The sequence below is a fragment of the Rhea americana genome, unplaced genomic scaffold (assembly GCF_003343005.1).
Source record: "Rhea americana isolate MKP2758 unplaced genomic scaffold, rheAme1 scaffold_21, whole genome shotgun sequence".
Taxonomy (NCBI): domain Eukaryota; kingdom Metazoa; phylum Chordata; class Aves; order Rheiformes; family Rheidae; genus Rhea; species Rhea americana.
In genome coordinates, this window is record NW_028186258.1 from 4,371,080 (window position 1) to 4,389,378 (window position 18,299).

At 39.3% G+C, this 18,299-nt stretch overlaps 1 protein-coding gene across 1 annotated transcript in view; it reads left to right on the forward strand.

The window, feature by feature from the left end:
- ANKFN1 (ankyrin repeat and fibronectin type III domain containing 1) overlaps window positions 1-7,338 on the forward strand; it is a 63,566-nt gene extending 56,228 nt beyond the window's left edge. The window contains exons 15-17 of the mRNA XM_085304823.1: window positions 1,100-1,266; window positions 4,184-4,403; window positions 6,542-7,338. Of these exons, the coding sequence (XP_085160949.1) occupies window positions 1,100-1,266; window positions 4,184-4,403; window positions 6,542-7,338 (1,184 nt within the window). The remainder of the gene's footprint in view (window positions 1-1,099; window positions 1,267-4,183; window positions 4,404-6,541) is intronic.
- Window positions 7,339-18,299: the final 10,961 nt, after the last annotated feature.

An 18,299-nucleotide genomic window follows, 5' to 3' on the forward strand; every position in this document is an offset into this window, starting at 1 on the left:
ATTTGTAAAGGAGAAACAGGTATGTATTTTTATTTAAGAACTTGTAAGAATTATGATAAGAACAATATATGCAATTTATACTTGAAACACCCTGAAAAATACCATCCCACCCAGCAGCATTAAGCCAGCTGCCACTGACTGCTGTAACTAGATTGTGCTGTATGCTTGAGTTTACTGAAGTGCCAATGAATGGGGGAGTATTTCTGAAAACCTGCTCTCCCTCAGCAGATTTTGGTATGTCTTTGCTACAGTTCATAGGGATAACTGGCAAGCTTTGTGTAAGCAAATGCAGGTTTTGGAAGAATACAGCCTTGAGAGACTAGCTAACGTAGCTTTTGTGAAGCTCCACGACATCATAGCTGTTCTGCCTCTGCTATCTGCACTAGCTCTTTTATTGGTATCTCAGATAGCTCTATGATACCCTGAAGTCAAATTACATGAGGCAAGAGGTCAGTTCTGACTTTCCTGTGTAAAAGATCAGGAGACAGTGTGTGACTACTGACACCTACAAAGTTTTAATTGTTTCACCCAAATTGTGACATCCCAGAGTTGCTTCTACTGCTTACATTTGAGTTACTGATTTTAAGTTAGTCTAGCCCAAGAGAAAGTTGTCATCCTCCAAAATGATACTTTCTTTCTGAAACACTTAATTAAAATAAAAGATAGGTTCTATTTTCCAGTCATATCACTACTTGCCTGATAAAAGACATTACCCCTTCCTGAAAACCTTTCCTCTTATTCTTAGACTGTCACTGTTACAAGAACCCTGCTATTGCACAATGAGCTATAAAAGCCTTAAAATCAGCCTTTCTGATTAAAGCTATCAAAGGCAAAATAGCCTCTGGAGTTACATACTAAGGACCTGATTATCCCTTCACTTAGATATAAACTAGAAATGATTTGTTTGAAATCGGGGAGGTTAGAGTAAACTAGTATGAAGGAGGGAAGAGTTAGAGCCAGTATTATTTATTTCTATCTTAAAGTATCCCATCCAGTGTTAGTAATTATATTGGATAAAATTTGTGTTCTGAAAGCTAAGAATTTGATATTTCATGAACAAAATATAACAGTTTTTCCTTTGCATTTGGTCTTTTCACAGTTCATTTTTGCTGTTACAAGGAAAAATTTATAAGCCTGTATTGCCGCCTTTCTGCTGTCATAGAGCTGGACTCTCTGAAAACCCAGCAGTCCCTAAGGGAAGCAATTTCAGACAGTGAAGTCGCTGCAGCCAAACAAAGACACCAGCAAGTTATAGACTACACACAGGTAATAGTCTGTTTCTGACTACTCCAAGGAGATTTTAAGGTGGCTTTCTTAAAAATTGCGTAGGGCTGTAATTGAAATCTAAATGGAGAATTATTCACAGGCATCATAAAAAGAGCAGTTGTATCAAAAGTGCAATTCTATTTTTATGAAACTCAAACCCAGAACATGATTTCCTTAGTTGTTGCTTTTATACAAGGATTTTTATGGGTAAAATCAAATGACAGTTATACTAGACTGTTATAAAGAAATGTGTCAGTCTGCTTGTAAAACTCACTCAAATCGACGTGAGGGAAGCTAATGTCATGCTTGGCCGTTCAGTTGGGTAATAGTTTTTCTCCATCTTAGTGGATTAAAGATTTTTTTTACACTGATAATGCCAATTAAAAAAATTAAATGAAAATTCAGATGAGGTCATGGAGGCAATCTTTATCAACAGTATCACAGCGAACAAAGCAGTTTTGTGTTAAAGGTAGCAGGTTAGCCCTTAGAGAACTGGTAGGTCTGTCCAGCACCATGAAGAAGCACTGTTTTACTCCCCTGAGGCAGTAGGACCACAAATGTTATCACACTTGTCTAATTTGCTTTTCCTCTGTCTCTCACACTAATCTTGCAGTACAGTTCCCAGACTAAGACTTAACCTACTCAACTGAGAGATCTTTGAACTACACCCTACTGTGCGGTGTAGCAAGGCCTGTCCTTTTGCAGACAATTTGGTGATAGATTATTTATGGGTAAAACTGATGGCCTTTGCACAGTGTATTTGATGGATATGGTTGACCTGTCTTTTTACAAGTGAGGCACAGATCAGTTTACAGCTCTACATTGTTAATACTCAAGCAGCCTTCTCTTGGAACAGGGGCCAAGACGACCATATATCCCATTAACAGCTTTTGTGACTCTCCATATTTATGAACCAGATGATGATATTTCTGTTCCTCCTTGCTCTAAATTTAGATCCCTTTAGCCTTGTCCACACTGGAGCTCGTGGAAATTTATAGGAGGGCAGAGGGGAATGTTCCACTGTGCTTCCACCTTTCAACTGTCTTCTCCCTCCCCATCTTCCCACTCTCACACCCAGAAAAGCTAGCTGTTCCCAGTGTATAGGAGCATTGGAGAAAACTGTTACCCTTCACATCTGTATTAACACACAGACACTGCATAGAAAGTTCTGTGTTCCTCTTCTCTAAAGTCCTCCAGTCACCTATATATGCTGGGAAAATATAGGAGAGAATTTTAAACTTCAGTGTTTTGTGCTGAATTATTGTGACAGTGTATTAGCCTTGTCAGGTTTCCTCTCAAATGAAAACCAGCTGTATTCTACCTATTGGCAAAAATATCTCAGCCCACCACATACCGCAATCTTCAGTGGTGACCACAAAACCGCAAGAGCATTTGTGTGATCCTAGATCTAAGACAGTGTTGAAGTCACTACACAAACCAAACATTGTAAAGAGCAAAGGAGTCTATATAAATGCAGCTCTGAAAAGGAGTCAGAGAGCAACTGAAAAGATTAAAAAAAAAAAAACACACAGCAGATGATAAGGTACTCGGTGTCTTTACCAGACTGTTAGAGAGCAAGAAAAGAAATCTACAGACACTGGAGCTAAAATCACAATTAAGCTCTAATTTATAGAGCGTAATGCTTCAAATGTTCCTAAGTTATGTAAGAACCACAGTTCATTAAAAATGACTGGCCCATTATCCCAGGAGACACTGTAGAATGACACCAGGGAGAAAAGCAATAGTATTTGCATTTTAATAAACTGCATGCAGTTGTCTGGGGCTGGAGGGGGGGAGTTACAGAAAGGAAATACAAAGTCTTCAAAACCAAAAAGGTGAGAAGTTTGCTAACTGGTCAACCCAATATATTTTCTTCATGGGGCTATACTGAAGACTGGAAATGAAGTAGGATTAGAAGTGAATCCCTCATCCCTTGGCTGTTCTAATTGGTGTAGATTCTTAGCCCAAATTAACTCAATGCAAGGCTTGCACTGACTTCTCTGGAGACTGRATTTCAGCTTTACATAAATATGGGCTGACTAGAGATTCATCTAGTCAGCTATACTGTCTCCAGCCGGACCCAGGAAGAATTACCCTAGCTAAGTTTCTGGCATCTACAGTTTGTGGCATTTTGTGAAAAAGTGTCTCCAGCTAAGAGGATGTGCTAATGAACCGGTCTTAGAATGTATCGATACAGTGTCTCCTTTTCATTGATCCCTCTGTGATATCCCCATTTGATAACACTCACTGCACAAAGTACCACTGACTTTTGCCTATCCTTTTACTGACCTGCTTCTTCCCCTTTATGTTCTTGCAGAATGTGGCTTGCGTAGCTGAGTTTCCCTTAAACTCTGCAATATTAATGTGAAAGCTCAGTCGTACTTTAAATGCAGTAGCTTCTGCAGGAAGGGAAACACAAGGGAAGTTCTAGAAAGGATACTGCAACTGAAGGATATTGTGCTCACTGTCGCATCTCATTCACTGGTTGCGGCAACATTTACTCAGTCATCAGAGATCTTGAATTGCTTGAAGACCTTAAGTGTTCCATTATCAAAAGTCTCAAGACCAACCTTAAACAGCATCTTTCCTCTCTGCGTAGATGCTTAAAGCCACATCCTACTATTGATTTGGGCACCTGTCTCTTGTTGCCATCAACAAGCATGACTTAGAATTGCCCCAAGGTAGATTAATACTAATGAAATGCATGCAGACCCAAAATGATGGTAAGGGAGAAAACCTGGAGATGATCTTTATCCTCCATTCGAAAAACAATTTTCATTTTTCTATCAATGTCAGAGTTCAGGCCTGGATTCATCCCTCCTATTAAGTAAGAACCCCTATGGGTTAGGGAGAATTAATAGAATTAATATAGTCCAGAATTAATGGGGGTTTTTTACCACTTCTTTTCCCTTCAAAGCAAATTGATGAGATCTGGCGGGAAATGAGATGGATCACAGAAGCACTGCAGTATGCAAGATACAAGCAGCCAGCCCCTGGCCTACCCATAAAGAAGCTCGTTGATCTTTCAGAAGAACGGACTCAAAAGAAAATCAGTTCAACATCTTCACATCTAGATTGTCTTCCATCACCTCCCCCCTCACCTGAGATAAGAAGCCAGAGGAGAAAAGCTGTGAGTGGTAAGAAAGTTTTTATCAAAGAAAATCTTTGAACTTGCTTTTAAGTAAAACAATCCTTGAATTCTGTTTTACAAAAAGAGTGTTTTTTTCCCCATGCCTGCCAAGGTATTTTATGAATCACTTTACCAGTCATCAGCTACTCTTCCTGAGAACCCTCTTCATCCTTAAAATCATTTTTTGCTTTCCACTACCCAGAATACTTGTTTATCATCAGCCAACTTTGTCGCCTTGCTATTCCAGATTATTTAATGAATAGGCCTGATAGGACAGGTCCTTCCACTAATTATTCCATGACCTCCAGAATTCATCCATAGTGAAAGATGACTAATATTCATTTGTTTTATGCACTAATGATCTGTTAATAATCTGTAGAAGAAGCTTTCATTTCATCTCAATTACAGCTTCATTTCTTAAGAACATTTGGTGAAGAACCTTGTCAAAAGGTCTTCAGAAATCCAAATGTGCCTATGTATTACATTGTCCACATGTTCAAAGAGTTTTACTAGATTGGTGATGAGTTACTGAACAAAAGCCGTTGGCCCTTTCTTACTGTGCATGTGTCTTTTCATTATTAGTTTCTAGCATTTCACCCGGGATGGAAGTCAAACTTTTCCACAGTCACCATTTTTCACCTAGTTTCTCTAGTACTAGAAACATTTTCTTTCTATCCTTTGACTATTCCTCTGCTTTGAAGTAATTCTTTCTTATGCTTCTCTTCTTTTGTTCTGATGGAAGAAATTTCAGTGTCAGTAGTCCAGTTTGATTTAACAGTCATTTTAACATGCATCAGAGTCCTCAGTGGTTTAAACAGGCCCTTTAAAACACAGAATTACACAAATAAGTGCCCTCTTCATTGGCCATTATTGCTTCTCTGAACAGCTGCAAAATTCAAGTGGTAAAAGAAATTAATCACATTAATTAAATAAAGAGGAAGTAAATGAAACAGTAACATCTAATTTGATAACTGAGTAAGGACTCTGGAGAAAAATGTACACCATCATTCTGCTGGGCTATTTTTAAGCAATAAGTAAAAGAAATGGTAGAAACAAAAGCAGCAGATGCTGCATTAAATAATTGCCATGACTGTTTTGGTAATGATAATTTGTTTTTCAGAGTAGCATTTTTTTACAGTTAAGAACAACACATACATCTACTCTGATTAGATTAGATTAAAAGAAACCATAGACAGTAGTGTCACATGCTTTGATTTGCTCCTTTACACAGCAGTGTTCTCTCTCTGTGTCTCTCCTTCAGCTAAATTTTTCCCTATATTACATATCATGAATGCAGAATAATCCTCTGTGCCTTTGCTCTGGCACCGTGTAACCTAGAGCATTATCTTGCCCTGCATGGGCTTGATTCATTATTGCCCTGATATATGGTAATTTACACTAGGTCAAAGTGAATAGTTGGCACTGAATTAAGAGTACTGTTTTTTTTTTCGTGGATCTAATGTAAATGATCCAGGGTAGCAGTGGTGCATTAGTCCTTTCTGATCCTATATGACACTATAATGTTATTGATTCTTCTGTATCCAAAGGACAGTAGTGATTTTTGGTGCCAATGCAAATTTTGATTATCAAATTCACATCTGAATTAACTGTGTCAGTTTTGAATTTGAACATACATAATGCACCTGGTGGGGAGTTTTTGCTCACCGCCTCCATCCTTGCGTCAGCCCTCTTCCACACACATACGGTTGCAACATACTGACAGTTACAGAGGTGTAAGTCCAGAGTAACCCGGCTGACGTCTCTAAAGAAAGGAGAATCTAGATTAGAGCTTCTCTGTCTCCTAAATCCCTACCTTTATAAAATTTGATGAAAACAAGATAAAATAAAACAGATCCTTTCAAAACTTAATCGCAATTCAAATTCTTCCCTGTGCTCAGTTCTTTTCAATACATGAATCCTTTTTGGTTTTCCTAAATCTTATTACCACCTCTGTAATACATCCCTGATGACTGTCTTTGCTACTCTCTTTAGGCTCATGGAAATTTTCACCAAAGAAATGCATAAGTATTTTCAGAATTGTAGATATTCTAAGTCGATTCTAAGTCAAGAAAAAGTATATAAATGACATTTAAGCAATTCCTCTTATGTGCTTGTCTTGTTAGTAGTAATCAGTTCTTTTTTCAGATTCCCAGCCCTGCTCAGATGAAGAAGGCTGCTCTGAAGTATTCCTTCCAACTGACAGTGACTATGATTCCAGTGATGCTTTAAGCCCCAAAGAATTAGACTTGATACATTCCTCCTCAAATGACATATGCCAGCAGGCAGGCAGTGGCCTAGGTGGCAGCGCACCTGATGTTCTCCAAGTCCATGACATGAAGCCTTGCCTAACCTTGAAAGAAGGCCCAAAAGAGTATAGTGCCTTTAATACTGACGCTGAATATTGCACAGAATACATGAGCGATCTAACAATGGCAGAGCTTACATCAAAAAGCATAGACAAGTCCTCTAGCTCCAGGCAGCCATTGAGCTTTTTGGGTAAGAAAAAGCTAGGGAAACATCAACATTACAACTACTTCAGCCGTCATCATCGTTGGCTACGTGTGCACAGTGAGACACAGTCTGGCTCTCTGTCTGAAGGTGTGTATACTCAGCATCTCATGAGATCTACAGATTTATCTCAAGAACCTACCTCCACTGAGCAGATAAAGATTCCTGCCAATGGGACTCGGAGCACTTTCTTACCTCATGCATCCAGCCTTCCAGAAGATGGGAAAGGCAAGTATGAGGAATCAAGGCAGCATGTCCATAGGATACATACTGAGCCTTGTAAAACAACATTACTGGATGAGGAAGGCAAGTCGTTGGCAATGAGCACACACTCTGTAGAACATAAGGGTGTGCACAATGCTATGCAACAGAATATGGGTCCAGATGACCAGTCAGGTTCTTCTGTCTCAGAAGTATTCAGCAGCACACTTTAACCACAGACTTCTGCGTCGTTTCCCACAGCTCCACAATGAGATAGTGAGCATTATGCGTATAGGGACATAATTTCAAACCCACATTTAAAAATCCAGCTCCTCCAATAGCAACTCTTGCTACTCAAAAGTCCTAATCTTTTGACTTCACCACTCGATTCCTGGTCTTATAGGAGTTTCTGTCATGATGCAATCATTAGTATTTGCATCTGCAGTTTTGCACGTAGGGGTATGACATTCACATAACATTCATTATGACATGTAAGAGAACACACTGTGGCTGCAAATCAAATCTGGTAATCAGGTTTTGCAGTTCTCTCAATTCCCCCATATCTCTGAGCATGCAGAATTTTAAGCACAAGTTGTTCTGCCTGCAAGTTAGCAGAAACTGTAACATCCTTGGTGTTGTCATGTTAGGACTGTGTCCTAAACTTCTATTAACCTATTTTCCTCCATTTCCTATGCCTTTTTCTACTTCTCAGCCTGCTTCTTGAACAGAATAAGTTTGCATACAGTTAAAGTACTAACTGGTCTAGTAAGACAGTTATCCCAGAGTTTCTAGCCATTTAGAGAACTGAAAATTCTTTCAGTATATAGAACATGCAGTCTGTACCATCTCTGAATGCTGTCAGAGCCTGACACAATTATTATCACTGAAGGTTTTGCTTCAGGAGCATAGATTTCTAATGATATAAGTAGCAAGTTATTTTAAAAGCCTAGAAGGAAAGAAGTGAACCTTTAAGGTCAAGAGCAAATAGAATGAAGCCAATAATATGTAGGGTCTAAATGAGACTGAAGTGAAGCTCAGTCTTTGCCACCACACAAAAGTGCATTTTTTTATATTGAAGGCACGCTCAGACACCCATTGGAAAGAAATGCACCAGCTTTTTTTCCTGAATACTCACTGTAATCTGCAGGGGTATTTGATCATTATGTCTGAATTTGGAATATTCTGGCAATTCAGATTAGGGAGTTTGGGGTGCAATTTGAATCTAAGATTTTTTACTTGAATGTGTCTCTAATGACTCAAAAAATATTAATATCATTAGAAGGGTGGGAGATAGTGTTTTAGCATGCCATATTTTTCTGAAGGCAGATCACAGTGAGTCATGAGTTTGTCCTTTGCAACCAGAATAAGATAGAATAAGTACTACAGAAGATGATCTCCAAAATGTAATCAATATTAATAAGAACCATAACATTTGGAGAACTAATGAACTAATATGGAGAGAAACCCCAGCTGTTGCACAAGCTTTAATTTTTCTTAAATAGTTCTTGAAGTTTTATTTTATAGGCCACATTCCTGCTGGTTAAATTCGCTCACTCCATGTTTGCACAGCCTTCTCCTTTTCAATTTTTCAGCCTCCAGGTGGATGCATTCTGAGGCCTCCAATAAAGAGATTTGAGTTAAATAGCTGAGTTTACAAGTCCTTGAGGTGAAGGTAAGGATTTGGGCCCATGATCTGTGGTCCTTATTAAAATAGCACTTCCATAACCCCAGTGCTATTAAAATCCCTGAGCACTCAATCCATAAATTCAAAAATAAATGTTATTCGCTCTTTTATGCTTGGTCAGTATGCGGCAGCCAAGAAGAGTCTTTGCTGTGATATAAGGGAGAAAACTTTCTATAAGGGGTTTACATTTATAATTCCTGTTTTTCGGGAGAGGAAAGTTACCTTTTTGCACCAAAAATACTCATTCATTACCCAATCCAAAGCTCAGTGAGGATGGAAAGGCTTCCATTCACTCCCAGAGGCTTTGAATGAGACGCACACTGAAAATTCCTGTGGGGGTGAAGGAGGGAGAAATGTCAGTGCCAACTTGCAGCTAGAAGGACGTAACACACTATGTTTTACTCCACATAGAATTGCATGGGGAAAACCAGACCCATACACCATAGAACGAAACAGTGGATGTTTTACTGTCATAGTACCATTTTTTTTCATTAGATTATCATGTTCCTTAGCAAAATATTCTTTATCAGTGAGAGCCAGAGCAATGTAACACTCATTTTCAGATGTCAAAACAGTTTATATTGTTTTCGAGTAGAAAGCACCTAGCCCAGGCTCCCCAACCTGTTCAGCCTCTAATCAAAACTGCCACCAAATTATTTATTAAGGAATAAAAATAACAGTATGTTGAGGCCGTATGTTTTTGCAGAAAGTGATGATGTTTCCAAAATGAAACCCACCTTGCTTTGCTGTGGCTCTTCAGGAAAAGTGAGTTTGCCTGAAGTAGCAAAATCAACAAGCACACACTGCTAGTTCGATAAGGATGTAAAAATGTCTGTTATCTATTCCTGTTGCTAGTAGTCAGGTATTTAATAAAGAGCTGGACTCGGTGGTGGTAGATAGCTACCCTGCCTGCGCTAAGAGGGAATTAGAATTTGACTCTGTGAGTGCAGATGCCAGCCCCAATCAAACCTGTCTTGGTTTTAACCTTGTTACATGGAAGGGGTGTTTATGCTGTGCCTAATGGGACATGCTTCCTTGATCCTGTTCCCTCCATACTGAGGTTCTTCCACGTACTTTAATAGTTAAAGCAGTGAGTGATAGTTCTGACCTTAAATACTTTTGGTTGTAAAGCACTGAGTGCTCTTCTTGTAGAAATATTTGTTCTTAATTCTAACTTGTTATCCCTACCTATTCAGTGAGTCACTGAGTAAGGTAGCTCCCTAGAAGAATAGTAGTGAGCACCCAGAGAAAAATAAATAATAGAAAGAGGTGTCTTTCACACATTGTCACAATACTGATTATACTACTTCTGCAGTTTTCTTAAGAACTTTTTCTCTAGTTTGATCGTAGATCCCTCTCCAAGGAATCTTGCATAGGTATAGCAAATACTGAGGCTTAGAGACCACAGCATACTAGAATTTTGTTAGCCAGCAGACAGCTTCACTGAAATGAGCAAGTCTGTACCCACTACCCACTTAAATCGGCTGAAGCTCTACCCTGAAACAGGTACTTAGGCTTTGCAAATTTCTGGATATCAATCTTTCTTATTCTTAAATCTTGCCACAGAACTTCTGTCCTGCATTTTTCAGGGAGTGTATTTTCCCCTGGGCTGAACCCATTCCCTGCTATTTCTAGACATGATTGGACTGGGCAGAAAAAAAATACAGTGTTTTGATATTATGCCGCCACAGATAAACTATGGACCTTTATCTCCTGTGTTCTAAAACTTCCTGTTTTTTGCTGGCAGTAAGAACGATACAGGTAAACTGCAAGGTTTCTACCCACACTTCCTTGCATCTGCAGGAAGGTAGTCTGCCCATAGGTAGTTTATCTCAAGAAACCACAGAATCAGTAAGGTTGGAAGGGACCTCTGGAGATCATCTAGTCCAACCTCCCAAAGATTTCCAGGTGCTAGTTCCACTGGGGCTTGAACCCAGGACCTTCAGCATGTAAAGCAGATGTGATAACCACTACACTAACCCTCTACCCCATCCTGTGGCTGACAGCATGCATCTCCCATGCTTGCGTCGTGTTTTGCCTTTTTTAGATATTAATTAACAACTGAATTTTCTATGTAGTAGGAGCATACAGAGAAATTTATAAATTAACCCTTCACTGCTGAAGCATAAATATTTTTAAATACAGCCATTAAAGGGGGAGGGAGAAGATGGAATATTTTATCCTGAACATTAGAGTATTTAAATCCCAGTGTTTTGGAAAGAAACGGTGCATCTTTAAGTTCCCTAGGGTATAAAGAAATGCATTAAGTTGCTGGTCAACTCTTTTAAGGTGTTTAAACACATGGCTCATGACTGTTACGTAAAACTTCAATATAGCCTTACAAACAACAAGGGTGTAGTGTATTTGAAAATATGGTATACACGTTGGAAACTTACTCTGAATTTCTCTGAGGTGTTGAACTTTGCCATCAGCAAAAAGTATTTTTAGAAAAAAGGCCTTGAATTTTTAGACAACAGAGATTTCATCAAGTTTGGGTCTCTGATTTTTCTACTACAGCAAACTTTAAATAGCTAGCATAACTTACAAATATACTTACAAATATTACTTTATTTGTAAGTATAACTTATCTGTTGATTCCATGAAGTAGAATTCATAAGGCTAAATCCTCTCTCGACATGGGGAGCAGGGCTGTTGGTCCTGCTGAATTCTCTGCAAAAACCAAGGGCAACATTCCACAAAGCAGGCTGAGAGTTTGCTATGAAAATGTGTTCTGGCCACTACTTTTGCCACTGTTTCGTGCAAGCAACAACTACAGCCGCCTCTTCTGCTAGCTACTACCTACCACTTGCAGAGACATTAAGAGTCTTCTTGGTTTGACTAGACTTTGAAGCAGACACCCCACACTTTTGAAAGCTATATAGTTACTGCTAACCCAGAGATCATCTCTCATCAGTACTGATGTTAATGAGATCTGACCCAGCTAGCTGGCTCTCATACTGTACTTTTGGGGTGAAATAAGAGCCAGGCTAGAATATCTTCCTCAGCCTTTTTGTATCACAGCATCTTAGGCAAGATTTCACCTTTAACCCAATCATTCTATAATAGGGTAATGTGTTATTAAGCTTGTCTGTCACTAGGCTACAGAAAACCTCGTATTTTGCTGGTCAAATAAGAATAATTTCTAATATTTATTGTTACTTTCTTTTTTTTGAAAAAGTTTCATGATATTGATCTAAAATAAGAGAAAGTGATTGTTGTAGCACTAATTACCTTCAACTGTGAACTGTAGTAATTTATTAAGCACACTTCAAGCTAAATGGCTTTTGTTTTTAGTTTTTGTGTTTTACTTTATATAAGGATCAGTTTGGGTCCAAGCCTGCTGTCCTTCAGCCTCATTTCAGGTTCTTTTGCACCAGTGTAAAGAGTTCACAGAGAAGAGTAGGTCCACTGCAGTTCAGACAGGTATTACCTAGCATAAATCAGCATAGCTGTACTCACTCAGGAGGCTCGCTTAATACCAGCTGAGGATCTGGACTGGTAGAATTATCATGAAAACTACACAGTTATACTAGTATAAAAAAAGATACATGCAAAAAAGACAAAAGTCTGTTTATCTCATGGAATATTCCCCCAAGAGATCAAAGGGACCGTTGTCTGAGGAGGGCACAGAGAGTCAGCCCACCATGCTGCTGTGTTACGAGTTGTACTGTGATGGGCACATGTACTGCATAATATAGTGCTACATTTTATAATAGGGACCAAATTTCATTCCCATATTATGCAAATTAATCTCCTACTGAATGCAGTGGGAGTTCCATGAAGGATTTGTCCCCCAGTTATTTAACTGAAAAAATGAAGACTCTTTAGGGTTGTTGGGGACTCGGGGGAGGGGAAGAAGGGTTGTTTGTTTTTTTCCCCTCAGAGAAAAAGTAATTTAAGTGAAATGTGCAAGGCAGTGTTTAATTGCTTCCTGCCTTGTTTGTACATAGCAATTTGGCTGTTTATTGGTTGTCTTTGTTCAGATTTTTATTGTAACTTGTTGCTATATATGCAACCAAGTGTATGTTAAAGTTTAAACTTTGGTATATAATAATGCACAATTTTATGTGCTTTAAAACTTTGTAAATATACAGATGAACAATGTATGTTGTGCTAACTATGACCTTGGGACTTGACACAACAGTATTTTCATGCATATGTACGTACAAATGGCTTGAAAATAGCAAAATATATATTGAGGATGGCCATGAGCCAAGAGTAAATGAGTGCCGTATGACTCATGCTTCTTTAATAATTCCTGAAAGAGGCATGTATAGTACATAACGTAGACAATAAAAATAATTTTCAAGACTACAAATATTTTTATAACTTCAGATATTAAATACTATTTTAGAAAAAAGATTGGTCAGGAAAAGAAATCTTAGATTTATTCGAATGAATCATTGTCATAAGAATATACTTAACAGATTTTTTTGTTTGATCTAATATCATAGAAACCTAGCTCTTTCAAGCTTTAAAAGACTTGAAGTGCTCTCATATTCTTACAAATTCCTGTGACCTTCTACAACCATTCATTTCAAGTCTTCTCTGTCCTTAACAAAAAAGATGCTCATATACAGAGCCATATAATCTCAAATACCATACATACATAAAATATTTWAACTTTTTTTTCAAATATGTTCTAGCTGACCATCATCAGATACCCACATACTTGAGCTTTACAATCAATGGAAATTTGAATGTAGTTTGTTTTTTTCTCAGAATTCTTTTATTTTTATTGGAAAGTAAGTGATTTTTTTAAGGACAAACTTTCAGACATGGTCTCCTAATTTTTACATCGGTCTACCTATTCAGAAATCTAAAATAAACAGGCATGACTTTCACAGTCTGTGGGTGAAAATAATCTTCCATCAAAGACAATGGAAACTGAAAATCGTTTTACAGTAATGTAAATGCCTTAATACAGGTGTGATATCTTGGTAGTCAGATTTGAAAAGGCACATTTCTAATCTGTGTATTATACCATATTGAAGAATTGCTGACATACAAGCATCTGCCTCAAAGCAGTGAGCAGTATTAAAACCTCACAGGCTGACAGACTGAGCCTTCTTTCTCCAAGCCTGGTGGCTGTCATACAGGCTCTGCAGTTTTCAGCTGTTTTTACATTTACAGTGACGGGCCAGACAGAATCTGCTGTGTATTTCTGGTGTGAATCCATGCTTTCAAGTCACATTGTAAACATACTGTACTGTGCCTATATATAATCTGATTGTAGTCAAGAAACACCCCAGATATTACCTACTGAGAGAATTACCTTATAAAAATGAAACACACTCCTCTGCTGTGATTCTTCTTGGTCTCTTTTTCACATATTCTTACAAAAGAAACAGGAAAGCAGTGCAACATTATTATTGTAGTATAAAATTGGGCTGTACTGTATTTAAGCAAGAGAAATAATAACAATTCCATTTTGAATGCTGAAGTGAAATTGGAAGGATTCTCCTTTGAGTAATTGTTTACTTCGTTTCAAAAATGGACGGATTGCTACATCTGCTTTAACTACCATACTGTCTGAGCCTCTCAACATGTTTCATGTATTGTTCTCCCCTTTGTACAGATAATGCCATAACTGGAATAAGTGATTTGCCCAAGGTCACACAGAGCTTGTTACAGAGCAGGGATTTAGACACAATTTTCTGACTAGCATCCCTACAACATTATCTATCCATTATCTATAGCCTGTGCACAAGTATATTTGGTAATGTAAATGTTGACAAATGTCTGTATTTCAGCCATGACATGCCAACTCATTGCAAGCTTCAGAATAACAGCATCCTACTGAGTATCTGTGGATATTTTCACACATGGAAAATATTTTAACTAAAGCACAGCTAAAGTGGAGTTAAACAACAGAACAAAATAATTCTTGAAATGTAAGATAAAACATTACTGTCTGTCATTTTTGCTTCCTTGATTTTTAATTTCAATATATTAGGATTGTTACTACATTTACTGAGCTAGTAAAAGTGAAAAAAAGTGCAAGTAATCAATCGTGCAGTAATACTAAGGAAATTAACTAGAAAAAAACACAACAGGATAAAGAAGGATTTTTGTGTGTGCATGTACTTAAATTACTTTGGTGCATTTTTGCATGTACCATGCATTTTTAGACCCTGGTTGTTCATATGGTTTTGCTTGCCCAGAGCTGAGATTTCTTCTTTACGTAAGAAGATAAGTAGGTGAACAGTGCAGTTCTTACAGACCTTTAGAGCAAGTCTGCCATAGTTTTTTGAAGAAAGACAGTGCTGTTTTATAATTGCCTCTGTGTTGTATGCTGTTTTACTGAAATGCTTTTAAACCAACTGGAAAGAACTTAACAAACTCTTACAGGCATGTTTTTGACTCAATCTTCTGACAGCAAAAGATCACCATTTTGTTGTTCCATTCAAATGTATTAACTTATATGCAATCTATTAACTCATTTTTAATTCTGTCTTTAAATAAAAAGCTTTGGGTTTGATTTTGGGTTTTGTTTGTTTTGCGAATATACAAAAAAAATCTTTATTAATAAAATGCCACTCTCTTCCATGGACTGCTGTTTTCAAGCTCTCTCTTTAAACAAATGTGTTCATTTAAAAAAGTAGTGTACTAAAAATGTTTGTTTAAAGTTTTTTTAAATTAATATTTATCAGTAGGACTTCAGTCCTTAATTGTATGAATAACAGGTCTATTCTGATTTTTTAAGTCCATTTTTATTATAGAAAACATGCAGGAAAAAATTCTGGTAGACTCCTCTAATCTGCTGCTCACATACACACAAATACCAAAATGCTAAACTGAACAGCAGCTTTTAAGCTTTATAAACTAATGCTAAAGTCAACTTAAATACAAAACATTATTTTGTAGCAGCAAATATACAAGTCTTGTTTTGGAAACATGAAAATAAAATCTTCAAATTTGGTAATATGGGCATTCTTTTGACTGAAGCAACATGATATTTTCAAAATAAAGCATTTTTAAATTTCAGTCAACCAAATTTGACTTCTCAGAAAAAAGGCAAGGCCAAATTTGGTCCAGTGCTCTTCGTAATCAATTTCTAAAAATCCTGAAGCAAAACATTTCAGGTGTGGCTGCCTACATTAAACAGTGAAAAATAAATCCAAATTAGATGATTAGATTGAAATACCCTTCTGTAAGAGATGCTGACATCTGTCACTGCTGTTGATTTCAGTGGCATCTGGGAGTGCTCCTCACTTCTGAAAATCAGGGTGTTTTGTTCAGGTGCAAAATACTAGTCAAACACATATGAAAACATGGATCTAGCTCCCCTCAGCTGTGATAATTTCTGGGTCGTAAGTGGTTTGGCCACATACACAGAGGCATTAAAAAGAACCCGCACAGCCTTCACCTCCTCCCATATTGCTTTTTAAATTGCTTCAGAAAGAAAAATGTTGCCTTTTTATTTATGTCTTCTCTTTTGTGACAACAAGGGCTAAATCAGAACTCAGGCTGGAACAGTTTAACTGCCCTGATTGTCGTGGCTACTCATGCTTTGAACTTGGCCCCAGAAGAATAAGGATTTTTTTAAGCTTTCTTCTGGGGCAAACTTGCTCCTTCCCCCTTCACTGCCRCCTGGTTTTGTGCTGATCCCATTCTGTCTTACGGCTCCATCCTGATCCCTCTCCTCCCCGAGTCTGAGTCACAAGAGCAATAACCCTGCCTGCTCAGACCTACTCAGTGCCTCAGCTGTTAGGGTAAAGCCCAGGCTCCCGCGGGACTCACGTTCGAGTACAACCCCCGGATTGTCAGGGCTCGGGCTGGCGGTGCAGCCGAGGGGACATTCTAAGGCTCTATTTTAATCTTCTGGAGCCCAGCCAAAGGCTGGAGCGGAGCTGCCAGCACGAGGGGGGCCCTCCCGCTCACTGCGCCTGACCTCCCATCAGGAGAGGTGCTGGTGTGTTCCTTCGTGCACTACTAGGGCTCTTTCATTGCGCCTGACCTCCCATCACGAGTGCTACCAGGGATCCAGCTTCAACTACTGGGGGCTTAACCCTGGCGCAGATCCAGCGTATAGAGTTATACGCTGCTTGTCTCCAGATGTAAGATGCACCAAGTGTAAATTCACGCGCCACAGGCTCAGCTGGAGACTGCCGTTTCAGGTACTTCTTCAAAGCAGCCATAGAGCACTGCTGACTTTTTGCTGCGTCTTATAAAGGCAGATGTACCACTCTGCAATTTGCAGCTATCCCACATATTTTGATAGATGTGTATAGCCAACATTTCAGTACATGTTATTGGTCCTAGTCTGAATGCACATTCCTGAAACTAAGCTTTTGCGTGATACATGCTCATGACTCGAGCCGTCTCGACTCCACAGCTTGTCCCCACAGACAGTATTTAGATAAATCAGATGTTGCAGTGCTGTGGGCCTCCAGGATGTGTGGAGGAAGCGTGTAAACAACTGCAAAACACAGAATTCACTTTACCCTGTCTTGGATTCTCGGAGAAGCTGAATTTTACAAAACACCACTACAGAGGCTGGCAGTTTTGCTTAAGTCATGCCAGCTTTTGCAGTTCAACCCTGACTACCTCCACTTCAATGCAGGTGAGTAATGCAGTAGCGATCTCCCCRTCTTTGCGCCCTGTACTCCTGTGCTGCGGTTTTTTGCTCAGAGTATCAGGAATGTGAGCCAAAGGCCATCCTCATCAAGAAAAGCTTTTCACTGATTCCAGCAAGCTCTGAACTCGAATCCTATTTATCAGCAGCTTCCTACCCTGTTTTTTTAATATACACCGCATATGTTAAATAACTAATTCACCCACCATACCTATCTAATTATGCCTTGAGGTACTAAGAAGGAAGTATCATTTTCTATTCAAAGACGAACGTGTATTTTTACCAGCTTAAATCAATATATCAAGTCCCCTAGTTTGCTGCTAAAAACATGTATTGGGTCAGCTCCACAGGGCAGGTTATGCAGGTAGCACTTCAGTGGACAGATGCCTCAGATGCTGCCATGACGACAGGAGCACCCAGCAGCGGGAAGAAACTTCTCTCTTGAGAGTCACGGCTTTCAGATACGAGTCGTATGCTAATACACACTGATGCAGACACAAAAACCTGCTGCATTTCGCCTTTACTGCACGAATGTCGCAGCTGCACAAAGTCCCCCCTTAGAAGTTGGCCTTGCTGCCTACAGGCTATCCTGTTATCCCCAGTGCCTCAGCTGACCCAAGCCACACCACGCTTCCCGCCTCGCCTCGCCTCAGCCACACTGCACTTCCCGCCTCGCCTCGCCTCAGCCACGCCGCGCTTCCTGCCTCGCTTCAGCCATGCTGTTTCCCGCCTCGCCTCAGCCACGCCGCGCTTCCCGCTTCACCTCACCTCAGCCGCGCCGCGCTTCCCGCCTCGCCTCAGCCACGCCGCGCTTCCTGCCTCGCTTCAGCCACGCTTTTTCCCGCCTCGCCTCAGCCACGCCGCGCTTCCCGCTTCACCTCACCTCAGCTGCGCCACGCTTCCCGCCTCGCCTCGCCTCAGCCATGCCGCGC